At 41.5% G+C, this 18,914-nt stretch overlaps 1 protein-coding gene across 1 annotated transcript in view; it reads right to left on the bottom strand.

Annotated features, from left to right (window-relative positions):
- dapk1 (death-associated protein kinase 1) overlaps positions 1 to 18,914 on the bottom strand; it is a 67,994-nt gene that overhangs the window by 21,938 nt on the left and 27,142 nt on the right. The window contains exons 4-13 of the mRNA XM_070903727.1: positions 16,412 to 16,550; positions 13,177 to 13,306; positions 12,251 to 12,299; positions 12,048 to 12,074; positions 9,555 to 9,707; positions 6,514 to 6,559; positions 6,186 to 6,275; positions 5,052 to 5,144; positions 2,575 to 2,694; positions 904 to 1,002 (exon numbers count right to left, since the gene is read on the bottom strand). Coding sequence (XP_070759828.1) covers positions 904 to 1,002; positions 2,575 to 2,694; positions 5,052 to 5,144; positions 6,186 to 6,275; positions 6,514 to 6,559; positions 9,555 to 9,707; positions 12,048 to 12,074; positions 12,251 to 12,299; positions 13,177 to 13,306; positions 16,412 to 16,550 — 946 coding nt within the window. The remainder of the gene's footprint in view (positions 1 to 903; positions 1,003 to 2,574; positions 2,695 to 5,051; positions 5,145 to 6,185; positions 6,276 to 6,513; positions 6,560 to 9,554; positions 9,708 to 12,047; positions 12,075 to 12,250; positions 12,300 to 13,176; positions 13,307 to 16,411; positions 16,551 to 18,914) is intronic.

Here is an 18,914-nt window from a genome sequence, read left to right as displayed (position 1 = left end):
CCAGGATTTATCCCTGACCTTTACTAAAATCGTGCTCTTTGGGACGGAGTCTGCTGTCAGATGATATGAACACATCCTTCTTAATACTGCACAGCATCTTTCTGGAGGATGTGTTAGCATCCTGCCTTCTCAGGCTGGTTGCCAGTTGTTGACAGTTTATACTTTGTCACTTCTTGCTGATTTAAACAAGAGGATTTACGGCGTCTCAGTTAGTCTAAAAATCTTTTGGTTTTGGTTTGTCAGACAAAACAAGACATTTGAAGACGTCGCCTTGGGCTCTGGGAACTTGTGATGGATGTTTTTCACTATGTTTTGACACATTTGAACAATTCGATTATTTGAGACAATAAATCAGCAGATTATTCCATTATCAAAAAGTAATGATTAAGTGCAGCCCTACGTCCAGTGTGTACAAAACAACTTCAATTACTCTTTTTGTTATTTCATAATTACAAATCACTTTGGGCAGAACTTTATGCTAATGTAATCACAATATGATTCCACTGAAAGTCGAATGACCATAATATTGAATTATTTGCCAGCCTCTCAAGATCTTAAGCCAGAACCAAGTAAGTTTTATTCATAGAAATATTCAGATTTTCATATTTATTTGGCAAACACGTTTGTAGTTTATATATTTTGCAGCTGTTGCATGTACAGATGGATGGATTACTGAAAGGATCAAGCACCTATCTATCTAAAAGGACTATTTAAAACATACCAGTGTAGCATATGCTGAGCTGAGTGCAATGAGTTCATGGGTACATTTATAGTGTAGATAGCCCCCGTCATAATCCAAATGACAGTCTGTCACAGTCTGACAGTCTTCATTACTGCAGTCTATTAAACTCCACAGCTGGCTGTCAGAACCACACTGTTTACACCAAACAGACGAGTCTTTACCTTGTCATGGGCCTGGATCTCCGCACCTTTTCTCATCAGCACCTCGATGATCTGAATGTTGCCACAGCCGGCTGCGATCAGGAGGGGAGGAGTCCCGTGCTGCAATGCACACACATTGTAGTTTCAGTTTTCAGTGACCGTGATGTGTTTATGTGTCTTCAATGTGTGCTAAAGATGGAGCTGCAAGCCTCAATCTAACAGCACTTAATTACACGTAAGAACATATGGCGAACGAGGCTGATGTTCTCACACAGGTTCTTCAAAAGTTCAGGCATTCAGGAAATTACTTTGGACGGACGCATCTCAGGTTTTAGACAGATTCGACTTAGATTGTCTGCATGGTGATGGTAATACAAGCTGAGGTAAAAGAAAAGAAGGAAAGAGGATTGAAGAAAATGGCAAGATGACCTTTTCTGAAACAGTTCCTGAGATTAAATATAGAACAAAGTTATAAATCTGGCTTGGGTTTTTTTTTTCATTTGCCTTTTTACATTCTTTATAACCCTCTCTCAAGGCCCCTGTCACTAACTGTAGGGTTATTCTCCTCCTCCTCCTCCTCTCCATATTGCTAGATTCTCATATCTTCCCATTTCTCTCTTTTCCTCTACACTTCACTGAGTTTAATAACATCACGTCCGCCCATCGCCCATCAGCTGTCAACAAGCAGCGTCTCTTCTCCGTTGAAACAGCGAGCAGAATGAAGATGAGGGAGTTGTTCAGGATATGTACCTGACCATCAGGTCGTCGGGTGTAAAGACAAACAAAATGTTTGGCTCTTCTCTGCACTTCGCAACTCATTCGCTCATAAAATGTATGCAACTGTGAGTACTTTGGGCTATTGTATAAACAAACTGCCACACCTGAACTATCATTAATTTCAGCCCTGTCCTCTTCAAAACATCTCGGTTTTCCATTCCTGTATCATCCACTAGTTTCTCTTTATGACAGAGAGACACATGGAGATAAATGTAGATGATGTAGATGTGTTTTTTTACTGGCTGTTCAGAAGCTGATTTGTTGCCTTTAAATTATGGAAAGCTCTTCTGTTTAGGATGGTCATAGTGAAGAGACTTCTGTCTTTTCGCCTGGTGTCATACAGTGTTTTGAGTGAAATTACCTCTTGCTAAGACAGAACTGGCTCAGGTGGAAAATTAACATTCGGAGACCATTTTCGAGTGATAACAACTGTGACTTTGCTGCATGCCAGATTCTCTTTATGAGTAATACTACGTCATAGGAGTTTGTTTAAATATTTAAACATATTTATATCCACGCACAAAAACCAAGACAGTAACAGACCAAGCTGCTGTTTTCCCTGTGAGCCATCTTTGAAAATGAAGCACTGACTTACAAATTAAGGAGCTACACAAAATTCACGTCCTGATCTCGTGATCGGGAACTCCCATTCAGTCCTTAAAAGAGGCTTCATACTTGCATCAGGGCAGAACACGAGGACACCTTGACGAATGGTTACGACATCCCTGAGCAATCAGCTGCCTTAGTGATGACGCTGAACTAGTCTGTGTATGTGGGGGGACGTGGTCTGCGCTGCATACTTTGATAGACTGGGCTGTAAATTCTGTAGAAATGTGCGTGTTTGTTTTTCTGAGAGTTGGAGGTTTGGATTTATTCAAAAAAAGGAACAGGAAACACTATCTCCGTGTCTGTCACCTTGTTGGGCTGGTTGACGTCGTAACTGTTCAAGGAGCCGAGCAGATGCTGCAGACCGGGCACGTTGTCGTCGTTTATGGCGTGGATGATGGCCTTCATCACAAAGGAGTCTTCCTCATCCTAGACGGGTGGGAAAGATAGTTACTCTTCTACTGTTCACAGGATGATCTAATCCTGTGAACATTAAGCCTGTGAATTCTTTCTATCACATGCCTCCCCTAAGTCTCTCTTTCATCTTTTTCTCATGCATGAACACACACAGAAACAAACAGACTTTTCTTTTTGCACTTCAGGTTCAAATATATCAAGTTCCTTTTTTTTTTCCCTCTCTGTGACATGTGACCCAATAACCTTCAGCCAGAAATCAGCTGTGACGCTCTGCTGCACAAAGACACGAGGAGGAGGAAGGCAGGGAGGTGAGGAGGTGAGGAGGTGAGGAGGAGAGGAGGGGAGGCTGATGTAGCGTTCGTTCAGCCAAGCGTGACACTCCAGCCACATTCCTCAACATAACCTCCCTGCTGGGGGAGCCGTGACTAAACCACCTTAGAGAGCTGCAAACACAACACAAATATGTTCGAGCAGCAAACCGCCTGCTGGGGATTCACTATCAACACAGTCATTTGGGATTTTTTTACCTTCTGAAAATTGCAATTCATGACCCATGATAGAGAGGTTTCAGCAGTCTACCTTATTTTCTCTTTGATGTGTACCATCTCCAGAGTAGACTTCTGGTCACAGCCTGCTGGTAAGTGACCACTTCAGAATAACAAAAGGGGAAAACATCCACAAAAGTGTGGTGACAGTATTTCTCGCTAATGTGACTCCTTATGTGACCCGTGGTTCTGGATTAAAGAAATACAACTCTCAGACAGACTGGGAAAACTAGGGTTGGCAGTGGGAATGAGTAATGTTGTTTTGTCCCTCAAAAAGTTATTTCTGTTTTTTTTACAGGAGGCTAAACCTTATACGCCTTTTTACCTCGGCAAGCTAACTCTCCAAAAAAATGTTCTTTTGTTGGAGCATCATCCATTCATCTGTGAGTTTCTCTTATTATTTATCGGTGTTGCAAGGATGAGCCCATCAACTCAAGTTAATTTTCACCATATTTGTGTCCCATGAATAACCATGCAAAGGTCCTGTGAAAACACTGTGAAAATGAATCTGCTATTGGTGAGCAACAATCTTTTGTGAAATGGGTCTCCGATTCACATCTCTGATTGACTTCTTCTCCATAGCAACAGCGATGAGGCTCGTGAGGGTTGTAAGCACTTAGAGCCATCTGCCAAACCAGACAGACAGAAAAGGCATGGCGGTGGAAACAAAGCTGGAATAACATTAAACTATAGTATCATAAAATCATCCAGGTGACTCCTGTGTTTCTATGTTGAAGAACATTGAGGTTATCAGGAAAAGAGAAAATAGGAATTCACAGTAATAAAAATAACTCAAGTTTAGCCCATTTTAAAGACTAAACAAGGAACCAAACGAAAATAATAATTAGTTGCAGCCCTACTACTAATACTTTCTCAGCTGTCACACCCCCATCCACAACATATTTCCACCCTCTGATATAAAGCCTCCAACACAGAAAACAAACAACGTCTTAGAGTCTTAAAGTAAAGCACTTAAACCTGACGCTGCTCAGCCAATAAACACAATGATCTATTAGAAAGCTTGTCAACTGCCAGTTCTGCTTGTAGACTGCAGGGGGCGCAGCATCCTCGACATGTTTCGCTCTACCTGCCAGCTCACCTGAGACACAAGCAATGTGCTGAGTAATGCTTTGGGCCTGGCCTTGGCCTGCTGACAGTGCTTTGTTAATGATTAAGCCTCTCGCTGAGGCTACAGTGTTTACATCTCACAGGCTTTATTAACTCATAGACACACACACGTAACAGGAAAGCTTTCATATGTATTTCATATCACTATTTGTGTACAAACTGAGTACATTAATGAGAGTTTCCTTCTCTGGAGGCACATTCCTATAAGCTCAACCAGGTTTTAAGGTTGCACACACTGAAATTCCAACAGTTCTACAAACACCTGACCTGTGGCACTGTGGGGAACTGTGGGGAACTGTGGGGAAATGAGTAACAGATCAATTACATGTAGGAGCTCAAGATTCTCACAGAGATTGTCGAGTTAGAAATACCGGAGCTGTAACTGAGAGCTCGGGGTCCTAATGAGAAAATGCACTTCAATAAAAGCAATCTGAAACTCATTAAGCCGCCAGTCTCCTGTCAATTACGTTGATTTGGCTCATATTAAAGATAGGACGGGACTGCAGAGATAAAAGTAATGGTTCTCCTGTTGTAGATGTTTTACTCAAGTGCAATTTAAAGCCTTGATGGTGTTAACAGCTGCAAACCCAATCAACTGGAATGAATTTGGATCAAGATCTTGGCTGTCCCGTACTTTAATGTCTTTTTGTACCGACTGTTCAGACGTCAACACAGAAGCAGATCTCCAGGTCTTACCAACGTGTCGTCACTGCGAGCCACACTTATGTTGCTTCTGGACAGGAAGGAGCGGGACAGGCGGTTGCATAAGGAGATAAGTCGGACGGATTGCTGGAAAAGAGAAGAATGGCGGTTCATGAATGAGCACAAGTTAATGTCAAGTCGTGTTCAGGGGACCATGAACAGGCAGGTGTAGACATAAAGCAATTTCCTGCTGTATTTAAATTCACTTCAGTTACTTCACTCATTTTAATTCATTCTTTGATAAGCCATTGTCCTTCATGTTAGGTGACTTAACATTCATTCACACATAAAAAATGTGATAAGAAAATGTAAGAAGAGAAAGGGTTAATCGCAGCGGCGCATCTGTAACTGTAACATCCAACACCAGTTCAAAAAGAGCATTCATCAATCTATACACAAAGTAAACTGATCATATGTTCTTCACAAACTTCCTTCCATTTGTTTTATACGCAGACAATCTAAAAAGGAAAATAGGCTTACAGACCTTATTACACCGGGTGTTAGTCTTGAATTGGACTCTATTAGCTCTGCCTTTTGGGCTTAAAATCAACAGAATCTCATCTCGATCACAGCTGGATTTTATTTGCTCTCTTAATTTTGGTTAATCTGGAGAGATATCTCATAAACCTGGCAGGCTTTTCAAATCTTAATTATCAAAGCATATTTCCGTCTCGGCTTCGTTCTACACGTGGAAATAAATAAACTCAAAGTCAAATCGAGGTTACTGCAAAGCCAGAAGCTGCCAGTGTGCCAGATTCTTAGAGGCGGCCCGAGCTGAAGACAGAGACATGGCATGACAGCACCGCCAAACCGCCACAGATAAACACTCCCTGCATTACTTGCAGGCCAGACGCGATGCTGGGTCAGCCGTGACGAACCAAAACAGACAAGGAGACGACCACTAAGGCAGCACTGGCGGTAAATCTGATGGTTATGGCGAGCCTGCAGCAATTGTGGTGACATCTAAGTGCAACGTCTGAGGAGGTTTTCTGGAAAGAAGCTGTCAAAGTGCGTTTTCGGGATGTCATGAGTTACTGGGCACGTTTTCTTGTAACGTGCAGTAATCGGTCTTTCCTGAAGATTGAGTTTTGGAGTGTAAAAATCACAGTATCACAGAGAAGTACTTACTTTCCATTTTCTTCGAGCAGCAAACTTCTTGAACTTTTCCATGTTGACAGCCGACTCCTTTCTGCTCAGTGCTTGTTGAGTGTCTTTTGGCTGGTTTCACAAACACAATTAGAAAATGTATTGATAAACAAATCTTATGACAATATCTTTGGCAATATACATTTGGTACGGAACCATTTGGGTAAACATGCAAGCTTGTAAAACCAAGCTCTTTCAACAATCAGCTACTGCCACAATATAAAACACTTTCAACTTTACTGGACTGCGAATGTGTTTTTTATGTGTTAGGTTAAATAGAGATGCGATCAGTCAGCTAAAAGAGTCCAACCTTGATCCAGGGGTGCTGGAGGCTGTCCTGAATCGTCATTCTCTTTCTGTGAACAGAAGATATATAAAAATGAATTGAGTGCCTTGAGTTGTTAAGTCTCATTCTCTGCTTTCTGGCATGGCACAGCATTTAAATACTAAAAGCAATGAAGTATGAACAGAATTCACTTTTAACCAAACTTTACATTAATGTCAATTACTTTTTATTTTAAAGAGGAAGAAATATGTCCTCATCCACAGGTGGCATGTGGCATAAAAAAAATCTAATTCCAGGCACTCACGTTGGTGGTTAAAAATAAAGCCTTTAATAAATATAGGCTAGCAGATTTTCAAAATACATTTCTACATTTCAATTTCTATCTTTCAAATTTTCCCTCCAAGAGCACCAGAGGTTGTAACGGACACCAGAAGCACTACTAGTTGTATTCCTGTTTTAACTCCTGTTCATAGTCTGAGACACTGAAATGAAAGCGGTGGACAGGCTGAATGAGGGATTACATGAACACAGGCAGCAAACACAGCTGTGTGCAAATGGATGTAAGAAAGAGTCACTCCCATTTAGCTGTAAAGAAATTATTATTACAGACTTGTGAGACACAAATATGCCACCTTGCAATAAAGTCATCATAATCCTTTCTAAACCTCGAAAGAGCGAAGAAGTTGTTTCTTCTGGTAGGTTAGCTTAAATCCATCAGTCAACATTTGTCTCAGTGTTTTATAAGTTAATAAGCCATCAAACTCATGGATCCATTACTTAAACTTGACATCCTGGATTGTGTAAAGAATATGAGAAATATAAGATATGGCCGCTGTCATCTGGAGAGTTTGAGTCTGTGCAGTAGTGATCGGCGAGTGGAGCCGCGGTATCAAGGTCCCGCCCACCAGTCTGGCCCAATCATGTGCACACCACAGTCAATAAGTGTGATAAGAACTACCGAAAATGACTTTGATTTTTTGTTTGGCCCATGTCCCATCTGCTAACATGGAGGGGGCGGGGTTTAAGACCTACACTGCAGCCAGCCACCAGGGGGCGATCAATACGTTTTTGCTTTAGCTGATATAAATGTGATCATACAAACAAAAAAAATCCTATAAATGAAAATACTATTGAATGTTATATTTTTATGAAATGTATAAGTAATTAAATGACTTTGTTCTGAACTCATCCCCAATTTTATTTTCTACACTGACCTTTGTCCTTTTTGAAACTCTTCATACTTCCCTTAAACAACACCTCAAATAAGGTATTGAAACAAACTATTTCATCTGAGAAAACAGGGAACAAGAAGGTTCAAAAGATAAAGTCACCTCTCCATCCACACACAGATTATATTTATCAAACATTGTTAACATTCAATAAAAGCCAAGCTAGTCTTTAAGGGAACTGAGAGTACAGATGCCACATCCCTTATTACAACTGCTGTAAACTAACAATGAACACAACAACACGTTTTGTTTCAGTATGTTCAACGTAAGCCAACATAACCATTAGGGAAACTATTGTGGTCCAGTACACACACCACTTCCTCCTGTCTACATCCCTGTTTCCAACTGGGGCTGTTCTGTGTTCACACACACACACACACACACACACACACCTGAGTCACCTGAGTCAAAGTAAAAACCCACAAACCTTCACTCTGACGGAGGTAACAGTGAACTCAAGGGGTGATGGTGTCTTTGCACATTTTAGGTGAGGAAATGTATAACAGTGAACAGCGACTACGCTGGTGTGATACAGTGTCATGGTGAACATTATTGAACAGTTATGCGTGTCATCTTCAAGGGAACTTTCATTAATCTTCCTGCCAGCTGAGTGGATCCATGTCTGCTCACGATGTGGATCAATTAAAAGCCGTTCCGTTTTGATGCACTCGGCGGGGGATTTCTAAAAGCCCCATTAGTTGAAGTTTGTAAAGTCACTCTTGTCTGTTTAAAGCAGCCGGTGCCCGCCCTTCACTGTCTCTTTTCTTACTTTATGCGGTCTAAATGAAATTATCTCCGCACCCATAATTATTCACCCCTGTTAACCCCCTCACTCTCTCGCTCCATTGTTCTGGAGAAACAGAAGCAGGAGCGAGAGCGTAGTCTTTTAAGTGTAGCTGCAGCCATTCAGCTGTTGCTAGAGCAGCTCGGTAATGAAGGAGAGACGTTCACAGTTTATCGTCTCTAGTGACAAGAGGGTTTTGTATCTGCAGTGGGCCTACATTCAATTTTCATGTCAGAGTTTTAAAAAATGAGACCAATTAAAGAGAATATGTTTTGAATGATGTCTTTTAAAGTAAATTATTTTAGAATCTTCATAGAGATGTGGATAAGATGGAACATTTTATTTATAATGCTGCATTACTTTTGGATTCTAACTAGCAAACGGCTGCTGTCTTTGTAATTTCAAGTCCCTAGTTGACGCTCGATGTACTCAGGAGGATGAACTTCAGAGGGTGTTTTCCCAAAATGGATTTATGGAATTTTGGAAATGAAGTCTTCAAATAAAATCGTGAATTTGGAGTCGAATTGACTGATTGTTTGCGCTGAAAAGATTAGTCGATGAATCCTTTATTCGATTGGCAGAAAATGAATTGCGATCATGTAAAACATCTGTCAAGTAAAACTACAGCGCTCTACAACAAGGTTTTGGATGCAAAAAAACAAACGCAGTGTGAGAGCGTTAGCAGAGCTCTGAATAGAGTGTTTGCAAAGGAGATAAATGTGCAGAAGTTTTGATATTTTCTTTTTGCAGCCATCAAGCAAAAATGCCCGATATTCTCTGGACTATTGGTTGGACAAAACAAGCGAACAATTTGAAAATGTGATGGCCACATTTCATGTTTCACCATTTTGTCACATTTTATAGACTTAGAATAATCATTAGTTGCATCCCTTGTTCACTCTTTTATAACTGTCTGAATGTTCTTCCATCCAGCTCATGCTGTGCTGTTACTATACCTGAGAGAGCATGTACATGATAGCAACACAGTCACTGCCTGAAGCAGATTTGTTTCAAATTCCTGTCTCAAATATCACAAGAGGGCTCACACATACTTGGGGTCTTTGATAAGGAGCCTTGATATAAACTCTTTGGCCAGGACGCTGGTGTTGCTGAAGAACTCCTCGTCGAACGTGTAGTCCACGGCCGACACGTTGGCCAGAGTCTCCTGCTTGTTGTCACCCAGGAAGGGAGACGCACCGCTCAGACTGCAAGATGGGGAAGACAATAAGGTTAGAGGTGTACACACTGACTGCTGTCTAGCAAAGAGACAATCAAGACAATACAGTCAAACATCTGTTTTGAAAAAATTACGCACCTCAGACAAGTTGAATTTGATTCATTTCTTTTTGACTGCATGTTCAGCTCTACATTGATGCTTTAAATCAACTTCAGAACCTCCAATCTAATCTACTAATGCTCTCTCATCATCTAACTTGTCCCAGTGGGTCTTGTAGTCAAAGGGAAAGGGAATACATTGGACTTCTGTTCAAACACCAACTCACCCGCTGCTGATTAGCTTCGGCCCTCGAAACCAAAACTGGGACCTCACTACTCGTAGATGGGGGAATGTGATTGCAGAGCCGCGGAGCAACTAATGGTGACTCATTAGTCAAGCCTTGCCATCAAACTTAAGTATTTGGTGTGTTAGTCAAACACTATCACAGGAAAGCCAGCTGGACGGCTCCAATGAATATGGAAGAGGTTTGAGTGCAGTGCAGGAGTTTTAACGCACTTTCATACCTCTCAAATCAACAAACACAAAAAAATAAGCAGATGTAGCGAGGGGGATAATGTGCACGAGACAAAAGTATGTCTCAATGGACAAAACAAGACACAGTACAGCACACACAAGAGCTGAGCGCTCATGCGCGTTGATAAGGTCTCCGTCTCTTAGAGCTCAGGCAGTTAAACACCAGTCCGTGACAAACCTTCCCTTCTCCACCCAAACCTCTCCAGCTCGTCAGCACCAGCCGCTAATCAACACGCCAGCAGGGACAGACATGGAGGTGGTGCAGGTCAAGCTCAAGTTGAATGGAAATGTATGAATTTATCGACTGTGTAAGGTGCAGCTGCTCAAAACAAACAAGTAATTAAGGCAGTTCTTCACCAAGCAGGGCAGTAAAACCAGCAGGAAAGTGTTAAGTCAGGATTCTCTGGCAACATATTATCCACTGTTTTTCCCAAAACGCTGCCCAAATGAGACTTAAAGATGCAGTATACACAATTTTTATGTGGAAAATTATGTCTCCAGCAGAGCAGAGAGTCGCTGCACCATTCGCCGCTGATTCACCACATTTACCAAAATGATTTCAGGTTACATTATCTCAGGCAAGCAAAGTCTTTCAAACTCTCATAAAAACGGAAGCGGTAGTACCTTTTGCTACTACTTGGAGTTGCCTAATGGAGCTTTTTAATGCAGCTTTCATTACTCTGTAGCAATCGGCTCACCACTCATGCAAGAACACTCCCATTACAGGTTTGGAGATGCTCCCAAAAATCACCTCAAATCGCTTATTGAATTATTCCCAGCCGTCCCCCCCCCCCCCAACACGTTGTCTTTTTGTTTTTACAATAGGGGATGAGCAGTAAGTGCACCTCACTGTTGCTCGGCTGTGATAATCGGCAGTGAATGATCTATTTTCTACCTTGCCAGGCAGAGCTGTGACAGCTGTGTGGGTGGACAGCATGAACAAAGATCGTGTGTGTGTATGTGTACAGTATGTATGTGTGCATGTAACGTACAGACAAAATGATGTATCATTTTAACAGCACCTACATATTACTCCTCTAATGTGAAGCGTTTGCAGCTACTTATTATGTAATAACGTTTGTGTTGGCATTTACGTTTACTTTCCTTGTATTTATTCTCTACGTGTTTGTGCGGTAAAATGCAGTTTTGTGTGCACGTTCTGTGTTTGGCTTCGTGTAGGTGTTTCTCTGAAGGATAAAGGTGTGTGGGAGCTCAAAACCTTGTAGCTGGGTATAAAGAGAGGAGGACAGCATCGTCGAGAGCCAACAGCAGTTTATCTGTGGGTCGCAGAGGGCATGAACTTTTCTCTCGCTGTTGAATTAAACTGTGCTGACATGTCTGCAGGCGGCTACTTCAAGAACACTCGATAGTTCAAAGAAAGCCAGTAACGGCAGGTTTCACAGTTTGATGTAACTAAAGTCAGGAGGGAGCCTCTATGATGTGGTCAATAATGACTCACATATATTGGATATCTAATAAGAAGCCAATTTCAGTCTTGAAATAAAATATGCTTTTTTTAATATGCTGGATGGTTCTTGCTGCAGGCTGTTACATAATTCATGACAAACATGCAGCGTGAAGAGAGGTCAAAGAGCACCTCTTTACGTCTCGACAAACATCCTGACTGACTGTCATGTTTAGTGAGTGACGACGCCCCGGGGTTTTTAAGAAAACGTGCACATAAAGGTGAAAGAGGCTGTCGTAATAACCCTGCGGGGACGCGTGTTTCCGATTCATACATGTTTCACGTTTCACACAATTATCCGTCATCACTGGTGGCATTTCAGATACTTACAGGATGTAGGTTATCACACCGACACTCCTGAGCAGAGGCAGGGAGAAAGAAGGAGGAAGAGGAGGGATTTTTAACGTCAAACAATTTGTGCATCATGTAAAACATAAGTTTACTTTACAGCAGATGCTCTTCAGAAATAAGAACGCAAACAGCATATGTACATAATTCTCGTGGTAGAGCAGATTGAGTTTTTCTTTACTCACCACATGTCTGCCTCCAGGCCCAAAGGTTCATAGTTGACTACTTCGGGAGCTGCAACGCACAAAACAGAAGATTATTACTATTCAGGTCAACACGCAAAGGACACACACACACAACACACTAACTTTACCTCTACATTTTCTCTGATTAGGTATGCAGCTCTGGCTCAGACAAAATCGAGACAACTGCACCCCACTATAGACGCTAACATTAAGATTTATTAAGTTGATCAATTTCAGAGCGGCTATCCATGTCTGTGTAAACTCAGAGTATGGGCTTTCTGCCACTTCATCTTTATTTAGACCATTTAACTGCTGCCAACCTGTTGAACTGGGAACAGGCTCTGGTTTTGGCCTGGATGATGCCAATAGTGGGCACTGGCACTGGACAGGGGCAGACAGGGAGTGTTGGCGGCCACCCAGGGCAAAGGGGTAGCTGAGGGGAGATGGGACAGGGCCACTGATGTGTCTATGAGTGTGTGTGTGTGTGTGTGTGTGTGTGTGTGTGTGTTGGCAAGAAAGAGCAGTTCTGATAATCTCCAGTCTATTATCAGGTCTCTCTCACTTAGTCCCTATGGCACAGTTGGCCCCTGCTCTCACAATACGCAACCCCTGGAACAGAGCCAGGAAAACAGGGTGGTGCAGTGACTGTGTGTGTGTGTGGTTGTGTGTGTGTGGTTGTGTGTGTGTGGTTGTGTGTGTGTGTGTGTAAGAGTGTGTTTGTGCATGTATAGAAAAGAGAGGGTGGAGAGTTTATTTGTGCAAACTCATCGGAGCAGAATCTCTCAACATCACACGAGATGCAGAACGAGAAAATAAAGGATCAAGAACACGATTCTTCATCAGCACACACACACACACACGCACACACACACACACACACACACACACACACACACACACACACACACACACAAAGAGATACTAACCTACAAATTCTGGAGTTCCAAAAATGTTTTTAAAATCATTGCCAAAATCGATCTTGTGGGCGAGGCCGAAGTCAATGAGCTTGATGCGCGGGTGAGGCACTGAGCGGTTCAGCAGCATGATGTTCTCCGGCTGGAAAGAAAGAAAAAAGAGAGACAGTTAAAAAGGTGAGACGGAGAAAGACGGGAGACAGGGAGGACAGACAGAGGGACGGGGACAAGTGGAGTGCCAATTTGGGCATTTTTATAAAGACCAAACTCTCTACTGACCCTTTCTTTTTAAGCTATTATTACTAAGCAGGTGTGCAAACTGGAACTGTTCACAGAGAAATTAGAATTAAAAATTGGCCCCTAAATCACCAGTGTAGGACACAAGTGTGCACAAGGGATCGAGCAGCAGAGTCCGACACAAAACCAGGAACAGGCTGGCAGGAAGGAGGCTCATCAGCCATGGAAATCCCATGCAAAACACAAGTAAAAACCTCTCGAGGAAGTGGGAGAAGGAAAAGACGGCAAAGATGCGCTTTAAGCAAAGCCAAACGACAGAAGCCGGACATTCCTAAGGACACAATGCTTCTTTTAGACGAAGCCATCTTCCCTCCAAACCTCATCCTTTCAGCTCGACTATGAGCCGAGCTTGAGGATTTAGTCTGGGAAGAGACGAGAGCAGGCTGGCTGTGGACAGTCAGGACAGGAGGCTCTGAGAAAATACAACCAATCTCCAGCTCGTTGGTTTGGTTCTCTGCTCTGTCAACACTGATACGCTTATGTTAATGCTGGAAGGAGAATAATGTCAAATGTGGGTTACAAACAGTTTTAGTTCTCCGTCTGCATAATTTGAATACCTTAAATCCAGTAGTGGAATGTAACTAAGTACATTTACTCAAGTACTGTACTTAAGAACAAATTTGAGGCACTTGTACTTTACTTGACTTTTCATGCCACGTTCTATTTCTACTCCACTACATCACAGAGGGAAATATTGTTACAAGAGAATATTTACAAACCAAACAATCAATCAATTAATCAAGCGAATAATCAGCAGATTTATCCATAATGAAAATAATCATTAGTTGAAGTCCGCTCCACCTTTACCAACAGGAAAACCCTGCTTTTACATTAATACATGAGTAATAATAATGTAATGATATCAGTCACAGGGACATTTCACTGCATTGAGTACTTTTAATAGTAGTAGTAGTAGATTTTCCTGATTATACTTACATACTTCTACTTGAATAACATTTTCAATGCCCCCCGGCTCTTGAGCACAATGAGTTCATTGATTGGCGATATCACCGTCTCTGTAGAATTGATTTGACTCTAAAAAGAAAATAACTTTCTGAAACCAGCCTTGTTCAGTCATTAGAAACGGTGTAATGGCCGTTTAAAGAGGTCAGAGACATCATCTGGTGTGCTTTTATTTCTGCCCCTTGTTATGATATAGCTATGGCTGCATAATATCCACATAAAAACCGATATATAAAGCTTTGAACTAAAATTGACAAAACGTCTTTTAAATGGTGTCAAACACAAGTAAAAAGGACAAGATGTTCTCAGGATATGGGTGAACATAGCAGATAAAGACACTGACCTTTCAGTGGATTACTGCGGCATTACAGTCGTTCAACTAAACAAATTAAATCTTAATCTGAGGGTCTGATGAACAGTGAATAACGGTAGCTAATATCCAAAGCGGAGGCTGCAGCGGTTGGTAAAAGCTCGAGCATTGATCAGAAGTGGCTGGCTGAGCACAGACGTTATTCCTTTCTGCAAACCTGGAGGCTGAATGTCCTGAACTCTGATGTATGATTTGTGAAGATTGTTCTGTAAGTGGAGGAGTTAGTCTGGACTGTTTATTCAGAAGACGCCACATGTGCAGCCGTAAGTGGACGACTGATCAATGATATTGATTGAGATGTGACAGGGGTTCGTAGAGCTTTTTAAGAGTAGAAGAGCAGAGTAGAAAACTTGTGATTTTGTCGATGAAACACCAGATTATGTTGAAAATTAAGCATTTTCAAGGAGTATATTAGAATTCAAGCATAATCCTAACCTTGAAAACACAACGGTTGAAATTAAGATGTACAAGAAGATAAAATGAATATTCATGAGTACTTTATAGCGCGTCTGTACACTATGACCTTTCCTCTTCCCCCCTCAGGATTTTTTAACTACACACACACACTCCATGATAAAAAGGAGAGAATCCAAAAATAAGCCCAAAAAAGATTAGTCATGGTAATTAGCCTCAGATGCACTGGCTCCAAAAACATAGCTACAAAGAGAAACTGATATAAAAGGAGAGGTCCACAAAGAGGCACATATTCACACAATGCTGCAAATCCAGTTCTCCAGTGAGCTGGATGCGAAGTACTCCAGGGGGGCTGAACAACAGGGAACACTTTACTGTGACCTCTGATCACAGGAAAACATTTGGGGGGTTTTGTCCTGCGTATGTGTAGGACGAGTCTTTTCAGAGAAAACATTCAACTGTGTTGTCTAAACGTATCATGACCTTGAACAAGCAGCTGCCATCATCTTCTGTGTCCAAAGTGTTTTCACGGAAATCATCAGAAGAGTGAATCTCTTCTTCTCTAAAATTGCACACTTCTGCTTTGGTTCTCATTTTGGGGACAATACCAACTAATCACTTGAAAAGTCTCATTTGCATTTGTTGAACTGTCTGAAACAAAGGATCTATGAAGGACAAACGCATGAGTTTAGCATCTATTGCCGTGTCTCTATACTAAATACTAGTATTCATAACATTTTCACAATACACAGTTTCAGTTTCCCAACATGTTTCACAGCATATAAAAAATAATATAAATTAATGATGGCTGAATTCCATTTAGCTGCTTCAGTTTCAGGCTCCTGGTACGGTGCATGCTGTCTCACTGTCACAGCTTACTGGGACACTTGAATACATCATTGCCATTGTTCATGTTATTAGTAACACCTGTGCTTTTACTACTATGACAAGTAAAAATGTTGTGAAAAGTGTGTGCATTGCATTTTGGGACACTAGTGTCTCCAACAGCACACTTAAAATCAAATGGATTCAGGATGCGTGCTGACTTTTCAGCATGTGCTTAATAGGGCTTCAACAAACAAATACTTTCTTTCTTTTCTCGATTAATGTGCCGATTATTGTCTCGATTATACTTGATGTACTCCTGCTTGGAATACATGACTGACGGATGATGTTGTTGTGTGTCTGTAGTTGCTGAAGTACCTTAAGGTCAAAGTGGGCGATTTGTTTGGAGTGCAGGTAGAAGACTCCATCCAGGATCTGCTTGAGGAACTGAGTGGCTTCCTCCTCGCTCAGAGACTCCTTCTCTGCCAGGAAGTCGAAGAGCTCACCGCCGGCCACACTGAACGAGGAGACAGAAAGAGAGGGAGAGAATTAAAAATGCGAGATCTCTCAGATCAGAGCCAGCTACAAATCCCTGCTTAACAGAGCTGAGCTGATGTAATCTAATCATCCTGGTGCATTAGAGCGCGACCAATTTACACGTCGCGAGTACACTTCATCCAGCGCTGTTTAAATAATGAAAACCTTCCATTAAAAACAACAAAGAACAAAGAATGTGCCCCAGCGGTTGAGCCAAGTTTGTTTTATTGAGCAAGTTTTTCTTGAGTTTTTGTACTGTTCTCTTCAAATGAAGAAAAAGAACTTGAAGGAATGTTAATCAGGGTGAAGGTGACATTAACAGGATAAAGTTAAAAGAAGAAGCAATAAGTTCAGATGTGATAATTCACTGAATCATGAAAAACATTTAGTAATTTATCAAATGAAAATCAACACTGTTTGCCTAAATGAACATAATTACGGCACAAAAAGTAGTGAAATATCAGGACTAATGAACAATACTGACCCAGACCAATTTCTGGCTACTTTTGGGCATTTTATCATGTAAAAGGCTGAAAGTCAACTCATGTTAATTCAGTTTTTGGTGTCATGGCTATCTTAATCCCATTAGAATTTAATTATATTGTTTTGTTATTATATAATATATATTGTTATTAAAATATCAGTATCAGCGCTTGCTAATCGCTACCAAGACATAACCTTACATTTTATCTATCGAAGCCTATAAAGGTCTGTTCAGGACCATTTCAAATCAGAACTGAAGATCATTTAATAAAACCAAGGCGTGAATCAGCACTTAAAGGGAGAAGAAGTAGAGAGACAGAGGATTTATCATGGTCACAGCGTGACAACGTGAGTGAAAGCCTGCAGCGAGGGGAAGTATGACGGAGAAAGCAGAAGAGAGAGGAAGAGTGTAGATAACTGTAATTACAGCCATGCTTATTCCAGTCGCTGAGCGTTCACTCAGCCATACGCACATACAAACACGTCGTTTGTCTTACAATATATGTGAGGAATTAAACTGACTCGTAAGTCGCAGTTAAATTTGCCAATTCTCGTTTATTCAACCATTATTACCATATTATTTATCACTCACACACACACACACACACCCTTCAGGGAGGAAACACCAGACCAGCTGCACAGCTGGGACCTCCACCCTCTCCTCCCACCAAACACCCACTCTGTATCTCGGATGTTTACTCCATCATCTGCTTCAGTGGTTAACGGGGTGTAAACGGGTATTCACAGACAGGAAAGAAGGTTTCTGCCCGAACATGTCACCTCTGCCTCTTTTTGTAAGGGTTGGTCAATGTTCAACGCCAAAGGACAGTCGCTGTCAAGGTTGTATTTACCCAGAGTGCAGCAGGAGGAAGAGAGGATGTGGAGGACAAAGGGGCACAACATGAAGCCAAATATTTTTAGCAATCCACATGTAACTTGTTGTTTTACCTGCCCAGGGCTAGAAAAACGAAAACACAGCATTACGTCCCCCTACCAGCTTTGAATGCTAATTGTAATGTATGCAGAACCAGGAGCAGTGTTCTGGTATTGTAATTTATACCATGAAGTGCAAGTGAATCGAGATTATTACTACAGACAAATTCTCCCAGCATTTGGCTCTTTGTAAGTTGTAGTGTCAGACGCTGTCACAACTCTCAGTCAAGTCCACTACAAGAGTCCCAGGCAGAAAAAAACAAGTTAATGAATGTCTCAACATTGTCCTTTTGTTATGTGAACTGTCAGCTGCCATGGAGCATTAATGGTACAAGCTTGGCATTAACAGTTGAGTCATCGCCTGCCTGCTGATTTAACTGAAACAGGATCACTCTCTAAACAAAACATGACCTCCTTAATTCATAAAACCCTGATTTTAACTCATTAATGAAGTTTGGTTAGCTTTGGTCCTGAGTTCATATTTTGAGTTATAAATTACTGGATCAGTGAAAACCAGCAGCTCCATTATATATTGGCTCTGTACAGCTGCCGTGACAACTCTACATAATAAAACAATAAAATACAGGAAGTATAAACCACTGTACCCCATAGCAACATGCACACACAAACGCAGCCTGACTGACATAACAATGACAAGCATGTCATCACATGAGTTCCTGAGGAGCAAATCAAATGATCCTATCAAATGGTTGCTAGTGCTGTGGGAATCCATGGGCTATATCACCAGGACAGACTGGTAAAGAAAAGAAACTGCCATGATAGATACGTCTTTTTAAATGCTGATCATGTACCTCACAGAGTCGTAACATTGCACCATGTTTTTCTGAAGACTCCTTTCACTTTTACAAGCTAAAACATGAAAAAGGAGTATGAACCACTTATTTAGGCCCCATTTCCCCTGTCGCAT

This window comes from Enoplosus armatus, chromosome 4 (genome assembly GCF_043641665.1).
Source record: "Enoplosus armatus isolate fEnoArm2 chromosome 4, fEnoArm2.hap1, whole genome shotgun sequence".
NCBI lineage: Eukaryota > Metazoa > Chordata > Actinopteri > Centrarchiformes > Enoplosidae > Enoplosus > Enoplosus armatus.
This window is presented reverse-complemented; position numbering and strand designations above follow the sequence as displayed.